The sequence below is a fragment of the Halichoerus grypus genome, chromosome 5 (genome assembly GCF_964656455.1).
Source record: "Halichoerus grypus chromosome 5, mHalGry1.hap1.1, whole genome shotgun sequence".
Taxonomy (NCBI): domain Eukaryota; kingdom Metazoa; phylum Chordata; class Mammalia; order Carnivora; family Phocidae; genus Halichoerus; species Halichoerus grypus.
In genome coordinates, this window is record NC_135716.1 from 173,795,435 (window position 1) to 173,819,745 (window position 24,311).

General features: G+C 50.3%; 1 protein-coding gene across 8 annotated transcripts in view; it reads left to right on the forward strand.

The window, feature by feature from the left end:
* Nucleotides 1-24,311, forward strand: part of UBR4 (ubiquitin protein ligase E3 component n-recognin 4) — a 131,611-nt gene that overhangs the window by 97,667 nt on the left and 9,633 nt on the right. For all 8 annotated transcript variants that reach the window (XM_036115527.2, XM_036115528.2, XM_036115529.2 and 5 more), the window contains 19 exons: nucleotides 456-565; nucleotides 1,236-1,377; nucleotides 1,772-1,853; nucleotides 2,166-2,339; nucleotides 5,047-5,168; nucleotides 6,102-6,299; nucleotides 7,023-7,103; nucleotides 9,516-9,603; nucleotides 10,324-10,451; nucleotides 11,474-11,581; nucleotides 12,361-12,480; nucleotides 13,226-13,416; nucleotides 13,859-14,032; nucleotides 14,406-14,505; nucleotides 18,439-18,657; nucleotides 19,537-19,650; nucleotides 20,817-20,959; nucleotides 21,380-21,505; nucleotides 22,785-22,979. In XM_036115527.2, coding sequence (XP_035971420.1) covers nucleotides 456-565; nucleotides 1,236-1,377; nucleotides 1,772-1,853; nucleotides 2,166-2,339; nucleotides 5,047-5,168; nucleotides 6,102-6,299; nucleotides 7,023-7,103; nucleotides 9,516-9,603; nucleotides 10,324-10,451; nucleotides 11,474-11,581; nucleotides 12,361-12,480; nucleotides 13,226-13,416; nucleotides 13,859-14,032; nucleotides 14,406-14,505; nucleotides 18,439-18,657; nucleotides 19,537-19,650; nucleotides 20,817-20,959; nucleotides 21,380-21,505; nucleotides 22,785-22,979 — 2,615 coding nt within the window. The remainder of the gene's footprint in view (nucleotides 1-455; nucleotides 566-1,235; nucleotides 1,378-1,771; nucleotides 1,854-2,165; nucleotides 2,340-5,046; nucleotides 5,169-6,101; nucleotides 6,300-7,022; nucleotides 7,104-9,515; nucleotides 9,604-10,323; nucleotides 10,452-11,473; nucleotides 11,582-12,360; nucleotides 12,481-13,225; nucleotides 13,417-13,858; nucleotides 14,033-14,405; nucleotides 14,506-18,438; nucleotides 18,658-19,536; nucleotides 19,651-20,816; nucleotides 20,960-21,379; nucleotides 21,506-22,784; nucleotides 22,980-24,311) is intronic.

Below are 24,311 nucleotides of genomic sequence, written 5' to 3' on the forward strand. Positions count from 1 at the left end.
CCTTTTCTCCTTCTGTCATCCCTACCTCCTGCTGCCCTCTCCCTCTCTGTTCTAGCGAACCTTGTGAAGGATTAAGGTAATTCAGGGCATCCATTGGTCCATTCATATACAAGACAAGAAAGACACTATGAGGTTATAAGCGTTTAACATATAGCTATCCTCAGAATAGAGTTAACAGCAATTTGTGCTGAGGAAAGTACTTGCTGGCTTGTTTTCTTAGCTCAGTCATCATAGGTGGTTTCTCCAGATTGCTTGAGGGAACAACTTTCCATGAAATAGGGGGTTCCCGGGCAGCCACAGTCGCATCTGGCATTAGCTGGTGCTTTTCACCTTTAACCTTTCCGCGGAGAGGTGCCCAGAGGCCTTCTGGCAGGGTGGCGGTGGACTGTGCCCTGCTGGGGACCTGGCAAGACCAGCCGTCACCTGAGACGGGGCTTCTGGCCTGTGTCCCGCAGGTGCTCTTCACCCCGGCGACGCAGGCCGCGCGCCAGGCAGCCTGCACCATCGTGGAAGCTCTGGCCACCATTCCCAGTCGCAAGCAGCAGGTCCTCGACCTCCTCACCAGGTACTGCTCACACTCTGGGCTCGGCCTTGCCCATGTTCCTGGGGGGGTCCGGAGGTCAGGGTGATGGAGGGCACAGCCAGGCTCCGTACCCATGATGGAGGGCACCAGGCTCCGTACCCATGCCGTGCTGTGTGGAAAGCACAGAAATAGGAAAGGCCTAGAAGCTGAGTGAGTGGTCGTGCTGGGGGTGGTAGCAGAGCAGGGGCGCTGGCAGCTTGCGGCCGTTGAGGTCTGACGAGCATAGGCACACGCAGCCTGTGCCATCACATTTCACCCTCACGGTGGCCTGGGCTTGCCGCGGCTGGGGCACTTGTCTGCTGAAGGCCGGATTCAAATCCAGGCAGTGGGGTTCCAAAGCGCATACCATCAGCCACTAAACCCTGTGGTACACTTGCCATTTCCACGAGCCGCTCAAAACCACAGTCTCGCTGCCCAGATAAGCACTGTGCATTTTGGTGCTGGTTGATCCAAGTGGGTATCACTGCATCACGCTCCTATTGTGTGCGCTGGGTCGTCCCCACGTGTGGGGAGTTCCCAAGGGGGAAGTTTGGGGTTTTCTCAGGTGCCCAGAAGGAAGGGGGAGCCCAGGACAGCAGACGACATGAGCAGAGGGGGGCTGCTGGAGCCCCTGGAGCTGCGTTCTCACGGTGTCCTGTCTTTCTCGGGGCAGCTACTTGGACGAGCTGAGCATAGCTGGCGAGTGTGCCGCTGAGTACTTGGCTCTCTACCAAAAGCTCATCACTTCGGCCCACTGGAAAGTCTATCTGGCGGCTCGGGGAGTCCTGCCCTACGTGGGCAACCTTATCACCAAGGTAGCTGCCCCCCCCCCCCCCCCCCCCGCCCCGCTCAGGAGAGCCCTTCCCCGGTCCTGCTCTCATTATAGTCCCCTGATGTAGACTTTGTGCTACCCTTCTTTGCGGAGAAGAAATATTTGTTGGAAAAAATTGATCTTTGTGGCTCTGTGTATCATAAGGAGGTAACAACTTGCTGGGGGCATTTCGGCCATTCTGAGTCTTTAAGCCCTCCCTTAACGTCATTGGCACTGCCCTCGGCTTCTTAGGAGTCCTGCAGAGGTCCAGCTCAAGAGGTCATGGAACAGAATGGTGACTGCAGAGCGTCTGGTTGATGTTGTGGGCTCCTGGACCGCAGCTGGAGGGGGCTGATGTCAGCAGTGCTGTCACTGACTGTGCTTGTCATCCCATGTAGGAAATCGCCCGCTTGCTGGCCCTGGAGGAGGCCACCCTGAGCACTGACCTGCAGCAGGGCTACGCCCTCAAAAGTCTCACAGGTAGACGTAGCTGCCGGGCCCTTCCCTTAGGTACCCTGGGTCTAGTTTGCGGGCTGACCTTGGTTCCTGGGGTGCGGAGGTTGACTGTTCCCTCTTGTGTTGACTCTGTACATATGTAAGCTCTGGGTGTCCCGTCTCGGGTGGGCTTACATTTTTGAGCCCCTGTTAGCCGGTGACCAGTTCACTTCCTTGAGCACCCGCTTTGTGCTCGGAAGTTGCTTTGGAGTTGCTCATAACCTTTGGAAGACGTGGACCTTCCTTGCCTTCGTTCTCATTCAGAGCCCTCGCAGCAGCTTTTTCCTGTCCCCACAGGGCTTCTTTCCTCCTTTGTCGAGGTGGAGTCCATCAAAAGACACTTTAAGAGTCGCTTGGTAGGTACTGTCCTGAATGGGTACCTGTGCTTGCGGAAGCTGGTGGTGCAGAGGACCAAGCTGATCGACGAGACCCAGGACATGCTGCTGGAGATGCTGGAGGACATGACCACAGGTAGCGCCGCCCAGCGGCCTGGAGCGGGGGTGCCGTTCCTGCTGGAGGCCGGTGGCAGGCGTCTCTCCACGTTTGAGGAGAGTGGGAGAGAAGCTCTGGTTCTTGGAGCTGTAAAATTCCAGAGCTGGGCTCAGTCTGTTTAGACATTTTATTTATTTATTTTCTTTACTTATTTATTTATCTATCTAATTAACACTTTATTTATTTGACGAGGGTGGGGGAGTGCACACACAAGTAGGCAGAGCAGCAGGCAGAGGGAGAGGGAGAAGCAGGCTCTCCGCTGAGCAGGGAGCCTGACGAGGGGCTCGATCTCAGGACCCTGGGATCATGACCTGAGCCGAAGGTAGATGCTTAACCCACTGAGCCACCCAGGTGTCCCCCATTTAGACATTTTATATTAAGCTTATAGAACAGAAGGAAGTATGTGTCCTCAAGTTGGTATCTTTCGCTGGTTCTGGAAAATTCTCTGCCATCATTTCCTCATTTGCCTTTGCCCCGATCTCTCTATCATCCTTGTGGAACCCACCCTCTCCTCCGTCTCTCTTTACCGCTCCGTCACGGGGCCCATCTCATCGTCTCTTTCTGCTGACTCCGGAGGGTTTCTTCAGTTCTTTCGTTTAGTTCATTTTTTTCTTCACTGTGTTAGCTCTTTAGTCTAACTGTTGAGTCCTTGTGGTTCTCTATAGGTTTTATAGTCTCTTGTGTTTCATTCACACTTCCCAAACGTTTATCTTGTAGTTTGCAAGAAGAGCAAACATTTCTGTGTCTGATAATTCTAAGGCTTGAAATACTTATCCATTTGATTCTGCTGTTTGTTATTCCAGCTCTTGCTTCTGGAGCCTTAAATTTTTTTGTATTTTGTGATTTTTGAGTGTGAGCTCATGTAGTCATGTTTCAAGGGTTTATCTGTGGAATTTTTTTTTTTTCCAAAAAACTTATTTTTATTTTAGAGAGTGTGAGCCAGGGGGAGGGGCAGAGAGAGAAAGGCAGACTCCTTGCTGAGAGCCAGAGCCTGACATGGGGTTTGATCTCAAGACTCTGAGATCACGACCTGAGCTGAAACCAAGAGTTGGATGCTTAACCGACTGAGCCACCCAGGCGCCCTCTGTGGAAATTCTTTAGAAGCCAAGCCAAATATGGGTTTCTCCAGTGAGGATTTGTGACTGCTTCTGCAAAGCATCTCCGGGCACTGCTGTCATGGGATGGTCTTGAAGGAAGTTCTGAGCTTCAGGTTTCTCAGACCTCTTAGGTAGTATGAATTTTGAGCCACAAACCCCTGTGAAGGGCAGCCTGTTAGGAGTTCTCTCAAGGGAGATCTGACCCCCCTCTACTCAATGCCAGATTGTAAGGGAAGACAATTTTGTTTCAGTGACTTGCCTCAGGGAAAGGGAGAGTTATTTCTAGTTGACCCTTAGGACATGGTGTAGCTCTTTTGGGGCATTAGACTTTTGTGTGTGGGGGAGGGGTCCCCACTGGATTCTCTACCTTGGCAGACCTGGGGCTTTGCATCTAGCTCTCAAATCCTGGCAGGTTGTGGAAACCAAAGCTCAGATACCAACTTCGGAGTTTTGCTAACCTCCATAGGTTCTGAATTTCTCCTGGTGTTTGGTTTTTGATTCATCTTTGCTAGTGTGGCAGTTCACTGATAAATGTTATTCAGTATTTCACATTATTTTTAAGTGGTGAGGAGTGGGAGTAGGTCAGGAAGTGTAGTCTGCCATATTGCCAGACATGGAGGCCCTTCTTTTTTTTTTTTTTTAAAGATTTATTTATTTATTTATTTGAGACAGAGAGAATGAGAGAGAGAGAGAGCACATGAGAGGGGGGAGGGTCAGAGGGAGAAGCAGGCTCCCTGCCGAGCAGGGAGCCCGGTGCGGGACTCGATCCAGGGACTCCAGGATCATGACCTGAGCCGAAGGCAGTCGCTTAACCAACTGAGCCACCCAGGCGCCCCTTTGGAGGCCCTTCTGATGTATTTTCATCATGCCATGCTGAGCTGGTTTGGGTGGGCCCTTTTTTATTTTTAAGATTTTATTTTATTTTAGCACGAGCAGGGGGAGGAGCAGAGGGAGAGGGAGACAATTTCTAGCCGACTCTGCGCTGAGCCCAGAGCCCGTCATGGGGCTCGATCCCAGGACCCTGAGATCATGACCTGAATTGAAACCAAGAGTCGGACGCTCAACCGACTAAGCCACCCGGGTGCCCCATAGTTGGACCCTTTTGAAGCATATTTCTTCCTTCTCCTATGACTTGGAATTGTCTCTCTGGCTTGTAGAGGGCAGTCCACCTAATTGTTTTAAGACTGAAGCTTAAAGCTATATATGACTTCCCTTTGATTCTCCTGGAAAACAATTAGGATTATTATTTGACATTTTGGAGTACCTGTTTTGGGCAAGAGGATGTGCGCTGAGTAAAGCATAGTTCCTCTCCTTAAGGAGGTGATCATTTGGAGAGGAAGCAAGAGGTGTGCACAGCTAACCGTGATACACTGTGTTGACTTGGGTGCTGGGGCTTTCAAATGGAATGTGGTCTAAGCATCAAATCAATTAGCTTCAAGTTTCTAATTGAAATATTGATACTGCCACGTAGGGCATTTGCAGATTTACCAAGAAGGAAGAACCTGTTGGTGACTGTGCACGTAAAGTCTCATCGGGGTTTGTGTGTGTGAAGCTCTCTCCTAACTGACGTGGCCACTGATTTCTGGCAGGTACAGAATCGGAAACCAAGGCCTTCATGGCTGTGTGCATTGAGACAGCCAAGCGCTACAACCTGGATGATTACAGGACGCCTGTGTTCATCTTTGAGAGGCTCTGCAGCATCATTTATCCTGTAAGCGGTGCTTCTTCCTGTGCCTCCCAGGGTGTGTGTGTGTCTCATTTTGCTAGGAAGCCTCTCAGTCATGGGCGGTCGGACCAGCTGTGGGTCATTTGGTCAACATTTTAGAAAGCTCCACTGACAAACACAGAGTCAGTCTCCTAGTTTTCCGACTCCTAATGATGGGAAATCTGATGACATTTCTTGGTATTACTTCCTAGATTTAAGGTCTAGGTCAGTCTTAAAAATGGGGTCTAATCTCCCATTGCTAAGATCCTGTTGCTTTACCCATTCAATATGCTATGAAAGAAGCAATATGGAGCTAGAGTGAGAAGAAATGCTCACTCTCTTCCTTCTTCCTCCACCTGTGTTTAGTGCGTGCACACATGCATGTGTGTGTGTGTGCGCGTGCGTGCGCGCGTGTTTCCCTTGCCTAGCTATCCGAGAGCATGGTGTGGCCCAAAGACGAAAGCTGAAAAACATTAGCGTCATCAGTTAACGATGAGGGTCTTTGGGGTTAGGCGCATCTGAGCATTATGTGATAGAGGGACCCTCCTCTCAACGTAGGGGTCATTAGTGCCAGAGTCGTCCGGCCGCAGATGGGTTATCATCACTTGAGGTGAGCGGGAGGAAAGCCCCCCCTCCCCTTGGTTCAGTAACACGGCTTTGTTACGTTGCCCACGTGCTGACTGTGGTAGGCTTTCTCCTCCTCCACCCTTGAGTTTCAGAGGAGATGCTTGATACTGAAGACTATTTGAAGTGTATTTGGAATCAGCCCTGAATTTCCTATCGTTTATATCTTAAAATGTGTAAGAGGCTGGATGAGTGTATGTTCTCTCGGTGTCCATGGAACAAAGTAGGATGGTCTAAATCTGAAAGGCCTCTGCCGTCCCTCTATGGTGTCTTTAATGCCATTCCTGCCGGTGCGTTGTTCTTTCTGTCCTTCAGGAGGAGAATGAAGTCACTGAATTCTTTGTGACCCTGGAGAAGGACCCGCAACAAGAAGACTTCTTACAGGGCAGGATGCCCGGGAACCCATATAGCAGCAATGAGCCAGGCATTGGGCCACTTATGAGGGATATAAAGAACAAGATTTGCCAGGACTGTGACTTGGTGGCTCTCCTGGAGGACGACAGCGGGATGGAGGTAACAAGCATAGGACGTTGCCACCATGGTTAAGAACTCGGGCTGGGGTCACATCCACGTTCCTCCCTGCTTAGTAGCCAGTTAACCTTGGGCAGGTAGTTTGCTTCAGCTTCCTCCTCTATAAATGGGGCCAGTGGTTCCCACCTATGTACCTTACCTGGTGTTAAGGTTAATTACCTGTAAAGGGCTCTGCCCAATGCCTGGCATGCGGTAAGCAAATGGTTAGTGGCTATTGCTTGTCACGGAGTAGGAGTTTATTCTTATTGCTCTGACAGAGACTTCCCCAGGGATTCCAAGTTAATTAAGCTCCCTAAAACTGGCACGGTGGCCCCTGTGCAGATTCTGGCCCTGTAATCTAGTACCTTGTGGCAGACCTCCAGGGTCTGGCCTTGTCATCTAGGGGTGGGAAAGCGTGTTGGGGGAAATAGAGAAAATGGTTTTTCTGGCAGAGCCTGAGAGGGACTCTGGGTAGGAGAAGGTCCTCAGCAGCAGTTTCTAACGTGGAGTCCGTGGTTTGGGTTAAGGGTGCTTGTAGCCTCTGAAATTGTGTCCCAGATTCTGTGTGTTGTGCACACACGTGCAGTTTTTAGAGACGGGGAGGCGATGGGCCCAGAACACAAAAATGATGAGTTATGAACCACTGCTATGAAGTGCCCTTTGATCTTGAAATGTCCTTGCCTTATAATTGTTTGCAATAACAGCCTCATTTCCTCTGCTGTTCAGCTTCTAGTGAACAATAAGATCATTAGTTTGGATCTTCCTGTGGCTGAGGTTTACAAGAAGGTCTGGTGTACCACGAATGAGGTATGTGCTTGTTTTCTCGCTTGGAGGTGGGGTTGTACTTTTCTGACTTAGGCGGACTTGTACCGGGAGGAGCCGTTGTTAATCGTCACTACCCAGTTGGTAACCATGCTTGCACAGCTGGGCTTCCCTGTTTGTGGTTGTGGAGCAAACCGGTGGCCTTGCCCTCCTTTTGAGGTATCTGACCAGAGGTGGAAGAGCTTCAGGGGAGGATGAGCATTTCTGGCTGTGTGCAGCCGGGCTGGGCAGTGTCGGAGGAAGCATGTGATGGGGGGTGCTTGCTGCCTTGTGCCCTTTATACACGGGCATCTCTTGACCGAGATGAGCTCTCTGCTTTTTAGGGGCCTGCTCACTTAGAACATTTTCCAGTGGTGGTGTCAAGGAGCGAGCATGGTTCCTGTGTGACTAGCTGGGGAATTGAGATGCAAACAGGCAGTTCTTGAGGCGGGGAGAGGGAAGTGAAGGAAACATGGCCCTCTGGTCCTTTGGCCCCCTCAGTACTGTTTGACCTCTCCTAAGGGTCTCAGATATTCTGCTTCCCCTCTCCCTCCTCTTTGCCTCCCCTCGCTCCCCTGTTCCTTCCTTTCCCTCCTCCTCCGTTTCTTTCCCTTTCTTCCCTTTTCTTTGCATCCCTTTGTTGGGGAATTTTTAGTCAGTGAGTCAAACAAGTAACTGAAGAATGGCGAGCCAGCGTGCCCTTGAAGCACGGTAAACTTTTCTGATTTAGTCCCACATGTTTCTGGAGAGTTTGAGACACTAAATTGGTCGTGTCTGCTAGTATGTTTTGGCCTTCAGTCTGTCACGTATTTTTGCTGTCTCCTTTCTGTTCTCCGCTGTGCTGGGAATCCTGGTCAGTGGGTGCTGTCAGCGGCAGGGGTCCGCACAGAAGGTGCCCCATCCCGTGATCTCGTCACTGACACTTGAGTATCCGAACAGATGGTACAGATTTGATCCCTGGCACATAAAAAATAAGGACCAAGCTTGTATGGCTGTCCTTAGAAATGGGGGTACGGAACCCAAAGAGCATCCATGGGCAGCTCCCCTTTTGTACTCCGAGGCAAGGAAGAAGTTGAGGGTCACCGCCTCTCACATTAGCACTCAGTCCACTGAGGGGTTCTTCTGGCAAAGTCCAGAGTTTGTGGTACCTTTTTATAGGGCCTTCATCAACTTGCCTTTTTACTCCACCCCTCTGTTTCCATGATAAACAGCCTGTCTCCTTAGCTGCTGACTAGAGCTTGTTCTGTTTTCTTTTTCTTTTTTAAGATTTTATTTGAGAGAGAGTGAGAGCAAGGGAGAGAGCGCACGAGCAGGGGGAGGGGCAGAAGGAGACAGAGAATCTCAGCCAGACTCCACGCAGAGCACAGAGCCTGACACGGGACTCTGTCTCACGACCCTGAGACCATGACCGGAGTTGAAATCAAGGAGTCAGACGTTTAACTGACTAGCCACCCAGGCACCCTGAGCCTATTCTGTTTTCTGTGTCTCTGTTTCTGCCCTTGTTGTCCGGCCGTTCTTTCTCTAAGTTCCCATTGGGCTCCGATAGCTTGGAATATACTTCTGCAAGCGGCCTTTCTGACAGGTTCTCTCCCAGGAGGGTTTTCTCTCCTGAAGCTGAGCGTGGGCTTAGAGGCAGTCAACTTGAATTAATGTGGTACCTCCTCTTCAACTTTATTTCATACAGGGTGACTTCAGACCCCTGTTTCTTAATTCCAAAATAACAATAACGTAGATGGGAGAGTGCTTAACTTAGTACCCGGTGTATAGTGACCTGTCACCATCCTCCAGTCTAGTAAAGTTTGCAAAAGACTTCTTTCTAATCACTCCATCAAATTAGAGGTTTTAACTTGAGTAATTTTGGAAGAACCCTTTCCTTATTATGTGATTATGTGAAGACCTCAGGATTGGATTATGCTCTTGCTTTTGATTCCTGAGTCTTGAATCAAAGCTCTTTGATCTGATTGATCTTGCTTGTCCTGATTCTTTGGGAAGTGGTCCCCGTTGGTTAGAATTTGTGCTCCTGAAGGAGGCACAGGCTTGGGATTAGACTGTGCTTATCATTGGATAACTCTGAAAAAGCTGTTTAACCTAGTGTAAGAGGATGATGTGAAGTGCTCCATTAGCATAGAACTTAGCACAGTTAAACACTCAATACATAATAGTGATTATCGTTGTTACGTATAGTTTTAATGAAATTAAATGAGAATGTGTTTATAAAATGGTTCACACCCACTCTTGGCCCATAGTAGACACTGCATAAGATTAGCTTCCTTTACCCTACGTGAGTTGCAGTATGCTTGGATTCTAGATGTTGTGGGTAAGACCTTGTAGAGAAATAGAAGAACAAGGCCAGGTGTTGAGTCCTTTGCATTTTCTGGGCCTGTTTACAAGCACCTTTGTCTACCTGCCTCTGCTCAGGGAGAGCCCATGAGGATTGTTTACCGCATGCGCGGGCTGTTGGGTGATGCCACCGAGGAGTTTATCGAGTCCCTGGACTCCACCACAGGTAGGCCCTCCCCACAGACACTGCTGCGCGTTAGGTGGGGGGTCTGGGGCCAGTGAGTGGTTCACATCTTGGGATTTAGGGGTATTCTGAACACACATTGTCCTGTAGCTCTGATTGGAATTGACGGGAGATTACTTCTCCAACTGAGGAAAAGTACAGGCATCTATGGCCTGATTTAGACCCCTCAGGAGTTAAAACAACAACAATAACAAACTTGGGAAATAAAGTGCAGTTAGCAACAAACTTGAGTTCAGATTTATTTTTAGTTTAGGTTTTTGGGGGGGTTTTTTTGCTTTTTTTTTTTTTCTGTGGTGGTGGTGGTGCTTGTATTTTCATATATTTGAATAAATAATTGTAATTGGCTTTAGTCTTGTAGTTTATTTATTCTTTTTAAAAGATTTTATTTATTTATTTGACAGACACACAGCGAGAGAGGGAACACAAGCAAGGGGAGTGGGAGAGGGAGAAGCAGGCTTCCCGCTGAGCGGGGAGCTCAGGACCCTGGGATCATGACCTGAGCCGAAGGCAGACGCTCAATGACTGAGCCACCCAGGCGCCCCCAGTCTCATAGTTTAATATCCAGTATTGATCCCTTCTATTGCTATGCTTTTCTTGGAGATAAGAAAGAGGAAACTAGTGGTCAGCCCGGAAAAGGATTATCTGTTTTATTTCCATCCTTCCCTTCCCTGTCATTTCTGTGTGGCTTCCCTCCTCCCTCAGATGAAGAAGAAGATGAAGAGGAAGTGTATAAGATGGCTGGTGTGATGGCCCAGTGTGGGGGCCTGGAGTGCATGCTCAACAGACTGGCCGGGATCAGAGATTTCAAGCAGGGACGCCACCTTCTCACTGTGAGTTGGGGGCAACAAGGAGGGAGCAGCCCTCTGCTTTGAGAGTGGCCCCTGTGGAGAGAAGCTTGTGGCCACTGTGCCATGTAAGCCTAAGAGGGTGGCATGGTGCCACAGGCCAGGGCAAGGCAGCCCTGGGCCTGGCAGCCTCCCGAGCCCTCTGTCCCGTAGGGTGCCCCCCCCGTTGGCCCCTCCCCACCAGAGCCAGTGCGCTGGCAGCCTTCGGCCACATGTCTCCAGCCACCTGTGGGGCCAGTGCCTGCCTGTCTGCCCGCAAAACTGCACTTGAGTCCATTATTAACTACTGTTGCTTTTTAAACTGATTTTCTAGGTAGTTCTTTTATTTATTTGGTAGGATCTTGTTTGGGTCTTCATCCATCTATCTCCTAAGGAGTAGAGGATCCCAAAGGCACCATAAATATTACACTGTTACTTTCAGCTCCAGAGGATATGAGAACGTGTGTTATTGTAATCGTGTCCTAAATGACCTATGTGAAGAATTAAAAAAAAAAAAAAAGCGTTAAAAGAATTACAATCTGAAAATGTAAAAAGAAAAAAAACAAACTCATGTCTTGATAAAGGAAAAGTGTTACTTGAAAAATAAATAAATAAATAAATAAATAACTGATCTACATGGTTCTGAGCTCCCACAGGCCATGAGCCTTGGAATCTTTCTGTTTACTATTAGAGTCTGAGTTAGTACTGGAATTTCCCTGGGACAACAGATTGTCACCCGTTCCACTAGGAATTGGTGTCATTGCCATAGTTTTAGAGATGGTAGAGATATGCCAAGCCCACGTAGGCTATTGCCAGAGAATGTTGCTCTTTAAAATGCCAGTCTGGCCTGAGATCCTTCCCACCTTACCATGTCCCCTCAAGAAACACTTTTCCTTTCTTCTCTCTGCACTTCGGGAAGAGTACCTACTGATTGTACGTGACCCCTCTCAGACGTTTCTTTCTTGCTTGTCCCCACGTTTTATACTCTTAAGATGGCCTCTTGGGTTTTGACCGACTTTTCTTGGCAGGTGCTCCTGAAATTGTTCAGTTACTGCGTGAAGGTGAAAGTCAACCGACAGCAGCTGGTCAAGCTGGAAATGAACACCTTGAATGTCATGCTGGGGACCCTAAACCTGGTAAGGAGTATGGGCTGCAGATGATAGAGTGAGCCTCAGAAGTCCTGGGTAGGGGGAGGGGCATCTCAGCTCTGGGCTCAGATGAAATGGGTTTGTGGCCTTTTCAAACCCTTTATCTCTGTCTGGCTCACTGGCCCCAAGGCATGGATCATTTAAATGGTCTCTTCCTGCTGGCTCACCTCTGTGCTACTGCCAGGACATGCAGGAGCTTTCCCGGTCCCTTTCCTGAGTTCCGATCAGAGATAAGAGGAAGTTAGTCTGTGAAACAGTCCAGACTGCACAGTGTTGGAGAAGTAATGCCAGTGTCCTCAGGGCGACCAAGATAGAGATCTGGAACAGCACGATTTCATTGTCTGCAGAAGTCCACACAGTTGTCTCTCTCCACACACGCGCACACACACACACACACAGCACGATTTCATTGTCTGTGGAAGTCCACACACTTGTCTCTCTCCACACACACACACACACGTCACACGCACACGTCACACACAAATGCGCGCGCACACACGTCACGCACACGTCACACACAAACGCGTACACACGTCACACGTCATGCACACGTCACACAAACGCGCGCACACGTCACGCACACGTCACACACAAACGCACACGCACACGTCACACACACGTCACGTCACACACACGTCACGCACGTGTGCGCGCACACACACACGTCTCAGGCAGTAAGGCCATGAAGGACATTGGTGAGGAACAGATCCCATCAGCAATGAGTGGTTGTGGTCTTCTTCCCAGAGTAACTGGGTCTCCTCCGACAGGCCCTGGTGGCTGAGCAAGAAAGCAAGGACAGTGGTGGTGCAGCTGTGGCCGAGCAGGTGCTTAGCATCATGGAGATCATTCTGGATGAATCCAACGCTGAGCCCCTGAATGAGGACAAGGTGCGTGGGGCCAGTCTGTCCATCTGCAGACACCGGGAGCATGTACTGTGTCTTGTTGCCAGCAGCAGTCTTGTTTGTGTGTCCAGATGTGTCCACCAAGAATGATTGAACATGTTCTGGTCATAGAAATGACAAAGCTCCGCTAATGGTGACATGACGGCATTGAAGCCCGAAGTCTGTGGATTCGGAGGAAACGAAGCTGCTGAGGATATTCTTTCACTCACAAGCTGCTCATTAATGGAATGCTGGCATGTTCCAGCTGATAGGCAGGGCCTTAGCCCAGCCCCTCATTGTCCACTTGAGGGAACTCCAAGCCCAGAGAAGTAAAGGGAGCCGTTCAGTGTTCCGTAGTTGGCTGCTGGCAGAATCAGGCCGAGAACCTGGGTCTCCAATTCCCTGGTTCAGTTTCTCTCCACTGATTGCACCCTTGCCTCCTCCTGTCCCTGTTGGTACTCAATGTTTTGGCTAGAGGTGTGACCAAGTGAGTATCAGGCAGCCTGCGTTCTTTTCAGGGAGGGGAGTTTGTGTTAACATTTTTAAGTACCTGACACTATGAACAGAGCCACACAGAAACTTAGAAACTAGTATCGAGTGGAACTCACACTGTTCATTATTCCGCAGGAAGTGCTGAGACAGTTTTTCTAGGGCTGCTTTTGATGGAAGTGGGTGACATCTGGGGTTCAGATATCGGCTGACCAAAGTCCTGACCCTGTTACTGAGCCTTCTGTCCTCTTTTCTACTGCAGGGCAATCTCCTCCTGACGGGTGACAAAGATCAGCTTGTGATGCTCTTGGATCAGATTAACAGCACCTTTGTTCGCTCCAACCCTAGCGTGCTCCAGGGCCTGCTGCGCATCATCCCGTACCTTTCTTTTGGCGAGGTGGAGAAAATGCAGATCTTGGTGGAGCGGTTCAAGCCATACTGTAACTTTGACAAGTATGTGCTTGGATTTCAGATGGCTACGTGAGGGTCCTCACCAATACTCTGAGCTAGTTCTGTGAGACTTAGGGGAAGAACCACAGTTTCTGTTAAATTTTTGTGTATGTGTCTGGCCTTTAAGGGGTTCATTGTAAGTGGGGAGTCAGTATGCTGTGTTACGTTGGCTCGGCAGGGGGAGTGAAGGGGCTGGTGAGATGGAACAGGGGCATGACAAGATGGAGAGAGTCAAGTGTGAAAAGCATGAAAACGTGAGAGAATGTTGGGAGTTTGGGGGACGTAGCAGGTAAGGAGGAATGGCAGGAACCAGATCAGCAGGATCGTGTCATGCCAAGAAGTCTAGACTTGATCCTGTAGACTGTTGAAGATCGTTAACCGAGAGAACAACGTGATACATGTGTGTCCTCTCCTTCACACCCTGGGGCTCTGCTCTCTGCTGCAGGTATGATGAAGACCACAGTGGCGATGATAAGGTTTTCCTGGACTGCTTCTGTAAGATCGCAGCTGGCATCAAGAACAGCAGCAATGGGCATCAGCTAAAGGATCTGATTCTCCAGAAGGGAATCACCCAGAGTGCGCTGGACTATATGAAAAAGCACATTCCCAGCGCCAAGAAGTAAGAAACAGTTGTGTCGGGGCGGCTGCTTTTCTTCCCTCTTCTGGTTCCTTTTCTCCTTCATTGCTGTGGCCTAAAGCTTCACGTAGTCCCGTTTGGCCCTCCTTAATGTCTCCCTCCCCTTCTGGAAACTATCAAGGTGACGACTCAGCCACCTCAGAGTCCTTTGGGGCTGGGAACGGGAGGCAGCTTGTTGGTTTCTGTTCAGAATACTCACTTCTGTCTGGCTGCCTAGCTGAGCTAGGTGATGCTTTGTGATTCTTGATGGCCCTCTTGAAGGGTCATGTTTAAACAAGCCAGAATAGAATCAACAGCTGGTTTCTAGATAGGCTTTGTTCCTCTGGCCTGCTAATCAGCTTCTTTTCCTTTGCAGTCTGGATGCTGACATCTGGAAAAAGTTCTTATCTCGCCCAGCCCTGCCATTTATCTTGAGGCTTCTTCGGGGGCTGGCCGTCCAGCACCCTGCCACCCAGGTGAGTGAGTAGCCAGCATGCCTATGGACCTTATTCTGGAAGCAGGACATGTATGGTGAAGGAACCACACGCTCTAGTCTGCAGTGGCTGAATGAAGAGAACCAGCTTAGTTAGCCTCAGGATGTGACTTCCGCTAGCATGTAAGACCCCTGGAGTAGAGGGCACTCTCAGAGGTCATGTGGTTCAGCTCTGTGTGGAGAGGAGTAAGTATAGTGACTGACTTCCTCCCGCGACGCATTCTTATATGGGGCTTTATTATCTCATGGGTCCTCTGAGCAGCAATTGAACTGAAGGTATGGCTGGCCAGAGTGTAAAACAATTTTGATTTCTGGCTGTCGTCATTGGGGTCATTTGGGACATTAATAGTACCATCACCACCATTTCTTGCTCTGCTTCAGGCACCTGGAAACTTTGTCCTCAGAGAGACCCACCATTCCATTCTGCTGCTCATCCCTGATCTGGAGTATCTGGTACCCCTCACAAATCCTCACTGGCCCAGACAGGTGGCCAGGCTGGAGTTTTTCTAAATTAAACTTTTCACTTTGAGATAATTGTAGGTTTACCTGTACTTGTTAAGGAGAAATCTCATGTAGCCATTTCTCGACGGTAACATCATACGAAACCACGTGGGTACAGTATCATAGTTGGGATATGGACACTGATATAGTCAGGATTCATGACAGTTTGTCATCACAGAGATCCCCCTTGTTCCCTTTTTTCTCATCGGCCCTGGCACTAACCCCTGGCAACCCCTGATCTGCTCTCCGTGGCTATAATCTTGTCACTTCAAGAATGTTACATGTGGCATCAGAGAGCATGTAGCCTTTCGGGTTGGCTTTTTTCACTCAGCAGCATTTTCTGGGGATTCATCCAGGTTGTGTGTATTGGTAGTCTGTTCCTTTTTATTGCTCACTAGTGTTCCATAGTGTGGATTCCACAGGCTGCCTCACCATTCTCCCGTTAACACCTGGATTGTTTCCAGTTTTTGGATGTTACAAATGAAACTGCCATAAACATTCACGTGCAGTTGTTTTGTGTATGTGTAGAAATCTTCATTTCTCTGGGATAAATGCCTAGGCATGGAGTTGCTGGGTTATACAGTAGTGGTGGATTTAGTTTTATTAGAAACTGCGAAGCTGGTTTCTAGAGTGAGTGGCTGCCCCATTTTATATTCTCACCAGCAGTGCGTTGAGGAGCTACTGTCCCTGCATCCTCATCAGCATTTGGTGGCTCCTATCCACTTTGATAGCTGATGGTGTTGTATTTATTTATTAATTTTTAAGAAGATTTTATTTATTTGACAGAGAGACATAGCAAGAGAGAGAGCACAAGCAGGGGGAATGGGAGAGGGAGAAGCAGGCTTCCCGCTGAGCAGGGAGCCCGATGCGGGGCTCGATCCCAGGATCCTGGGATCATGACCTGAGCCAAAGGCAGACGCTTAACGACTGAGCCACCCAGGCGCCCCCTCTCTGCGATTTTAATTTGTATTTCCCTAGTGGTTAACGGTGCTGTACACCTTCCGTGTGCTTTCCATCTGTGTGTCTTCTTCAGTGACCTTCCTGTTCATATCTTTTGCCCATTTTCTAATAGGATTTTTTTTTAATGTTGAGTTTTGAGAGTCCTCGGGGCTGTTTTTTTTCTGTGTATGGTGTTCTGCATCGAATGTAATCCCACGTGCTCTTTTGGGGATCGGTTCTGATAGCTCATTCCAAAAGTAGGGTAGGGTAGCTTGGCTATAGGATTCTTGTGTCTCTCTTGTTTTAAAGTTTTGTTCAGTTCAGTGGGGATAGTCATAATTAGCACACCTTTGTGGAGATAATTTTTCTTACATGGGAGTCTTCACGTATATTAGTTTCTGTGTTCCTGTAACATTTGTTTTATATGCAGGTGAATCTAGGAGTGGGGCTGTGATATGGCCAAGCCTGGGTCAGCTGATTTCCAGGCTTCTTTGTAGTCACTAAGTCAAATTACTTTCTTTAGACTAAGACTTTATTTAGTTAGGAACTCAGCATTCACACTTGTGACCATTCACTTCCTAGCAACACATTTTTTTTAGCACTTGTTGTGTACCTGAGCTGTGCTAGGCTGAGGCGACATTGGAGACCAGGGTGGTCACAGCCTGTGATTCTGGGAGCTCACTCTCTGGTGGAAGATATAGCCATGTACCCGGTAATTGTAGTGTGAAGGTGATAAGTGCAGTGTGAAAGGGGCCAAAGGAAGGAGGATGCTTTAGAAGAAAGTATGGCACCTGCTAAGGCTCAGGAACCAAAGGATGCTAGAAGTGCTCGGGGGTTGGGAGCAGTTGCATGGGGATTGGTGGGGGTGGGGGGGAGGTGGAGCGAGAGCTGACCCCGATCCAGGGCACATTCTCCGAAGAGAGGAGTATGCATTTTCTGCCGAGGGCCATGACCGGGCCATGAACTGGAAGAAGGGGAGATGACAGATCACTAGTAGAGATGGTTGGATGCCTCTTATCATAATCTAGGTAAGAGGTGAAGGCAGCTGAGCTAGCATGTGAGGTGGACAGTGGGTGGGTTCAGCAGTGGTCTGGGAGGCAGAATGAATGGGATTTGGAGATTGGTTGCACATGAGGGGTGAAGAAGCTGGATGAGTCAAGAACTCTGTTCAGTTTTGGGTTGGGCGACAGGAGAGTGGTGGTGCCCTTGAAGGAAACCTAGGGGATTTGAAGCAAGGTGCAGGAGGGCTTGTTCTGTCAGACTGTTGACATGTGTCTGCTTGCCCAATTAGAGTGTAAGCTTCAGGAGGGTCGGGTCTTTGTACCCCTAGCACGTAAAGCATGGCTTCCTGCAGATGTGTGTGCGCACACGCATGCAGCTACCACCCAGCGTGAGGAGGTCGGCGTATCTGCGCAGTAGTTCTGTAGACTGTTGCACTGTGGGCTCAGCATTTAGGATCAGGAGATGTGAGATGACCTATAGTTTTGCTGAGGTGCAGCTTGGAAGTGTACCTGCTCTGAGGGCAGGTGTATGAGCCGGTGAGTGATCTTAGTTGAGCGCTGAGCTTTCACATTACAAGTTGGTTCTATTGTTTGCCATTTATTGTCAAATACGTATGGTAGTAATTAGCATTAATACACTTGTGCCAGGGGGTGGGGGGATTTTGGTGGTACAGTGCTTCTCCACTCACCTGGAGAGCATTGTCAGGCCTGCCCTGCCTTCCGTGTTCTGTTCTCCCACACGTGTCGACAATGTGGTGCTGTCATGTAGTGACTGCCAGCCATCTCAAGCACGGGTTTCTGGGTGATACCTATTTTTTTTTTTTTTTTTTAGATTTTATTTATTTATTTGTCAGAGGGAGAAGCAGGTAGAGGGAGAAGCAGACTCCCCGCTGAGCAAGGACCCCAATGAGGGACTCGATCCCAGGACCCTGGGGTCCTGACCTGAGCTGAAGGCAGACGCTTAACCAATTGAGTCACCCAGGTGTCCCTATTTGTGACTAATTTTTAATCTTCACCGCAACCCTGACATTATCAACATTTTTTTTTAAGATTTTATTTATTTATTTGGGGGGTGGGTGACAAGCCAGAGGAGAGGCAGAGAGAGAGGGAGAAGCAGACTCCCTATTGAGCAGGGAGCCTGATGTAGGGCTCGATCCCAGGACCCCAGGATCATGACCTGAGCCAAAGGCGACGCTTAACCGACCAAGCCACCCAGGCATCCCCATTATTCCCCTCTTATAGACAGGGGTACTGGAGCCAAAGAGCAGAGTGACTGGTCAAAGGTCAGTGACAGAGTCGAGCCCTCCTCCATTTGTTGAAATTTTTGAAACACAAATTCAAAGGATTTGATTGAAACTGAACAGATGACATGAGATTGAGTACAGTCTGTTGAGTTTTCTGAACCTATAAGCTCCTGGATAGAATGTTTGTTCGCCTAACTGGAAGCATGTATGTCTCTGGTCTCTACTTGGTAGGTTTTGATCGGAACAGACTCCATCACAAACCTACATAAACTGGAGCAGGTGTCCAGCGATGAGGGCATTGGGACCCTGGCAGAGAACCTGCTGGAGGCATTGCGGGAGCACCCTGATGTAAACAAGAAGATCGATGCTGCCCGCAGGGAGACCCGTGCTGAGAAGAAGCGCATGGCCATGGCAATGAGGCAGAAGGCTCTGGGCACCCTGGGCATGACGGTAAAGCCACTGTCCGGGAGTCTCCACGTTCTTGTCTATGCTCTTGAGGAGGAGATAGCTGTGCTTCGGGTCAGAGCTGGGTTGGGGATGGTGGGGGTGAAGGCTGGCGAGGAGGAGGAGGGAACTAGATGTGCCAGGCACTGTGCCCAGGCGCTTTACCTTCTGTGATCTTCCTGACAACCCTCAGAGCTGTGACTATGGTCCCACTACGCAGATGGGACTCAGAGGCTAAATGACTTAACAGATTCACGGAAACAGTAAAAGTGGGGATGATAATGATAACACTTGCTCGTGGAGAATTTACTATTTGCCAGGCACTATGCTTAGGCACCTTGCTCGTAAGATTTTATTTAAGCCCTCATGTGATTCTGTGAGGGTGATATTACTATACTCATTTTCTGGTTGAAGTAATAGAGGCTGAGAAGCAAAGGAAATAGGCCAAGGTGCATGATTAATAAGAGGTGGACAAGAGTTTGAACCCACGTCTGTTGGACGTGATAGTCTGCTCTTATTGCTGCACGTTGGAAGCCATAGTCCTACGAGTGTCTTCTCCAGAGCACAGGCTTGGGTGTCAGCAGTTTAGAACTCCCATGCGAACCGTAAAGTGAATCCTAATGCAACAGCCCTTGGCAGCTGAGACTGGGGAGTGCTGGCACAAAGAAAGGGGGCTTTTCTGATGGTGCATGGCAGCCTGCAGGAAGAGAAAGCAGAGGAATCTGGGTCTTTACCCTCATTGGAAACCACCTAAAGAGGTTTCCTTTCCATGCATCCTCCGTCTAGTGTCTGTGGACGGGCAGCCCTGTTCCCGAGCATCCCCAAGCTAGGGTGGGGGGTGGGTGGAACTCACCTTCTGACATACCACTTGGGTTTCCCCTGCAGACAAACGAGAAGGGCCAGGTCGTGACCAAGACGGCGCTCTTGAAGCAGATGGAGGAGCTGATTGAGGAGCCGGGCCTCACATGCTGCATCTGCAGGGAAGGGTACAAGTTCCAGGTAGAGTGCTTGGCCTGGGCCTGACGCGCAGCCTGGCCGCTTGTGCCAGTGGTGGCCTTCTGCAGGCCTTCTCCTTCTTAGATGGGCTGGTGTCGAGGGGTGTGTCAGGGCCAGCTGTCCTCTCTAAAGGGAGGGGAAGGCGGACTGCTCTGAACGTTAGTTTTCACCACCACCCCCCCCATCACCATCACCATCACCACCACCACCACCACCCCCATCACCATCACCATCACCACCACCACCCCCATCACCATCACCACCACCACCCCCATCACCATCACCATCACCACCACCACCACCACCCCCATCACCATCACCATCACCACCACCACCACCACCACCCCCATCACCATCACCATCACCACCACCACCACCACCACCACCCCCATCACCATCACCATCACCACTACCACCATCCTTGACACCACCACTCACTGGATTCCTTCTGTATACTAGTCCCAGTGCCCAGAGCTTTCTCTAATTTTGTTTCTAAAGCTACAGAACCCCAAATTATGGATGGGAAAACAAGGGTCATGTGGCAGAGCCAGAATTCTAGCCCAGGCTTCTCGGACTCCAGACCTGGGGCTTTTACAAATACATCATGCTGCTGTTAACCAGGATACCTGGGGGAAGATCAGGACGTCTACCAAACTAGATTTATGACTGAAAGGAGCAGAGCAGCGAGTGACCCGTTTGTTCCCCTGAAGGCCTACAAGGCGTCCTCTTCCCTTCCAGCTTGAATGCCCTGCTTAGCGTCCACACTGCTGAAGGGCCACAAGCCTCGTGAGTCCTACTATGGCACCAGCTCCTGGGAGCAGCCTGATAAGTGTTGTAAAGCAAGTGACTTACCCGGAAGGCACTTTATTCTTCCTTTTCAGATAAATAAAGCAGCAAAAAAAAAGGGTGACAGTGTAGGCTTCCATTTCTGTTTTCCTATCTGCACAGCATCTGCTTTATTTTGGTTGCTCCCCATGTTCCTCGTCTCCCTGGGGCTGTGCCCAGCCAAGTGCTTAACCAAGAGACCAAGGTGCTGATCCACCACCCCCTCTCTGAGTGCATTCCTTCCCGGGAGGGGAGGCCTGCGGGTCCCCTCTCCTCTGCTTCGCCTCTTCCCAAAGCCTGCCTTGAGGTTCACCTCACCTCCTCCTTTTCTGGTGTCTTTGCAGCCCACAAAAGTCCTGGGCATTTACACCTTCACCAAGCGGGTAGCCTTGGAAGAGATGGAGAACAAGCCCCGGAAGCAGCAGGGCTACAGCACCGTGTCCCACTTCAACATCGTGCACTATGACTGCCACCTGGCTGCTGTCAGGTAGGCCTGGGCTCCTCCGTAGGCTGCTTCCGCAGGTGCTTCCGTCTGGGCCTGTGTCGCTTCAGGGGAGGGGCAGCTTGCCCAGGACCCTGTACTGGGAGGGGTAGATGCCAACTGAGGGTTTCGTCTCAGGGGAGTAGGGTGTCCTGCCTTAAACCCAAGAGCCACTTGTGCCGTATGACTAGGAAAATCCACTTGGCTTTTGGCCTAAGGCTGGAGAAAGCAGCCTTGCTTCCCTGAAGCAGCGAAGCTGGCATTTACCATATTGTAATAGAGAGGGCTAATTCTCTCTGGAGTCAGCTGCACGGGCTAACGTCTTTCCTTAGTATTAGCAAACCCTTCTCCACCCCCACTCGTCTAGGTGCCCGGTTGCCAAATCAGTTCCAACGGTCACTTGTCCCTGCTCTCGTCCCAATCCAGGCTGGCTCGTGGCCGGGAAGAGTGGGAAAGTGCTGCCCTTCAGAACGCCAACACTAAGTGCAATGGGCTCCTTCCGGTCTGGGGGCCCCACGTCCCTGAATCAGCTTTTGCCACCTGCTTGGCAAGGTGAGTGTTGAGCGGTGTGCAGGGCAGAAAAGGGGGTTGCCAGGAGAAGGGGGGGGATATCCGTGATCAGCTCGGTCTGGAGGCCTGTCACTGTCCTTGGGAACCCTGGTCTCTGCGTGCTGTCAAGGAAGCTGCGTCTGGAAGAGGGAGGAATTCGGCTGCGAGAAACCAGCACCCTGAGTGTCTGGTGCATCATGTGGAACTTCTGGTTATTCGCTCCCTCTTCTCCCTTGTTGATCTCAGAGCATAAGACACAGAACCCTGACTGTGTCCTCAAAGTCAACATTTCCCAGATTTCTCTTCTGCAGTGTGTGCCTCTGAGGTTTAAATAACACAAATAGCTCAGTGGCATGGGGAATATCAGGCTCCTTTCAAGCATCCCTCGTCCTCAAATCCAGAGTAGAGTTGATGAGGTCCCCACTCTTGCCGGTGCTTTGGGGAGTGGTGCCCCACCCCATGTCCTATTAGAAGGCTCAGGGATGGGACACCTGGGTGGCTCAGTAGGTTAAGCATCTGCCTTCGGCTCAGGTTATGATCCCAGGGTCCTGGGATCGAGTCCTACATCAGGCTCCCTGCTCAGCGGGGAGCCTGCTTCTCCCTCTGCCTGCCACTCCCCCTGCTTGTGCGCTTCTCCCTCCCTCTTTCTTTCTGACAAATAAATAAATAAAATCTTTAAAAAAAAAAAAAGAAAAAAAAAAGGCGGCCCAGGGATGGAAAGGTACCTGGCAGTAATGATGATGGACAATGTATTGAGATGCTTACATGTGCTGTTACTACACGTATTCTCCAGATGAAGAAGTTGAGGCACAGAGAGGTCGAGTAAATTACCTGAGGTCGCACTGTCAGGCAGAGCCCAGACTGATGGTGGCATATATTGATGTAGAAAAATACCTTTCATTTGGAGGTTGAAAAGATTCTTACGGATAGATCACCATGTCAGAATGAATACCTTCCACATTTCTTCTTCCAAGATGTACTTCCAGATTTGGCCACGATACGTTTTATGACATTTGTCCATCAGGAAGTGGGCCCCCCAAAACTGGCGAGTTCACCTCAGAGCTTGGAGAACATCTCGTTCCATCCCGGCAGAAATGGAAATGTCCCCTGTTCCCATCTTCACGCAGGCGCCCATGGCCGTCCTCAGCTTGGCCCTTCACTCCTCTGCCTGTAGGGCCTTTGCCACCATTGGGCCATGCCAGCCGAGGGGGCTCTGCCTTCCAAGCCGGGCTGTCCCCAGGGAACTTGCTTTGCTCACGGCCTTTGTTCTCCTGCTCCCCAGGCACAACACTTACCTCCAGGAATGTACGGGCCAGCGGGAGCCCACGTACCAGCTCAACATCCACGACATCAAGCTGCTCTTCCTGCGCTTCGCCATGGAGCAGTCATTCAGCGCCGACACTGGTGGGGGCGGCCGGGAGAGCAACATCCACCTGATCCCGTACATCATTCACACTGTGCTTTACGTCCTGAACACGTCAGTATCTCAGCCCCGCTGGGCAGCGTCCGGCCGGCCCCCCTGTGCCCCTCTGCCCAGCGTGGTCTCAGTTTTCTCATGTCTGCCCGCGTTCGTTCGGAACATAGGGCTGACCTAAGGTAGCCTTTGCTGAAGCACGCATGTTCATCTGCGGCTTTTTGGAGTCCCACAGAATAAGGTGCTAAAGGTGACTTCGTTTCCAGAACAGTTCCATCCCCCGCCGTGGGCAGCCGAAGGCTGTGTCCTTGGACTCACTCTCAGCCCAGAGGGGAGCAGGAAGTGGTCGAGGCCAGACCACCAAAGGACCTCCTTAGCTTCCACTGCCACATAGCCTCCACTCCTCGCGGGACTTGGTGCTCTTGGATGGGGGAGGCCGTGGGTCAGAGCTGCACACAGTCACTGTCAAGCGCACAAGGTGTAACGGGAGAGGGTTTCACAACCAGGGACTGCGGCAGAACCAGGGACCCTCCTCATAAATGGAGGACTGGACTTGCCATCCCTGTTTCCTTTCTAGTGAACAGTGCTTCTGGCAAGTTGAGGGGCAGGGAGTGTTGAAGATTATCTGAGAAAGTCAGCTGATAGCCAGGAGGAGAGAGGGCTTGTATTTTTATCTATTTTAACTGTCCCGCATGGAGTAGTTAGTCTGATAACGAAAAGTGTAATTTTAAAGAAGCACTTAGGGTAGAGAATAGTATTCATTCATTTCGGCTCAGATTTATAAAAGCAAATTAGGATATTTAATATACTTAAGCTCTTAGTTTGCACAGTTTTGTGCTTTAGGCCCTGTTTTCCCACAGGAGTCTGACACCTGCGTTGGGCAGGGAACTGGCCGGCTGTTGAAAGGCCGTGTGCAGTCCGCCCGAGGCCGCTGCAGGCGGGTGAGGCAGGAGGACAATCTGTCTCTTGTCCTTTCTGGTCTGCTGTCTTCAACAGTGTTGTTTTCCCTTCCCTCCCATTTCCCGGGGAGATAGAAGGCTGACCTCCAGACCGCAGCCCTCATTGTTAAAAAGGTGCATGGGCAGGTCTCTGTCAGTGTGTGACGTCATCTGCTAAGCTGTGGAGACCGTCAGAAGAAGCACGCACATCCTGACAGCACCAGTGTTCCCACTGTCCAGACCGCTGCAGCCCTGAGCGGTGCTAATTACCAGTGTTTGTGGGGCCTCTGACAGAGCGCTTGGCTTTGTGGAGACCTGTCTCTTGGCAGCTGTGAGGCGGAGCGGTTTGTTCCACTCCAGGGGAAACGCAGCCCCGCAGAGGCGGCAGAAGGGAGCCAGCGACTCCGGGTGGCCCTGGGTTTCTCAGGTGCCTGGGACTAGTAACTCCTGCTCGAGT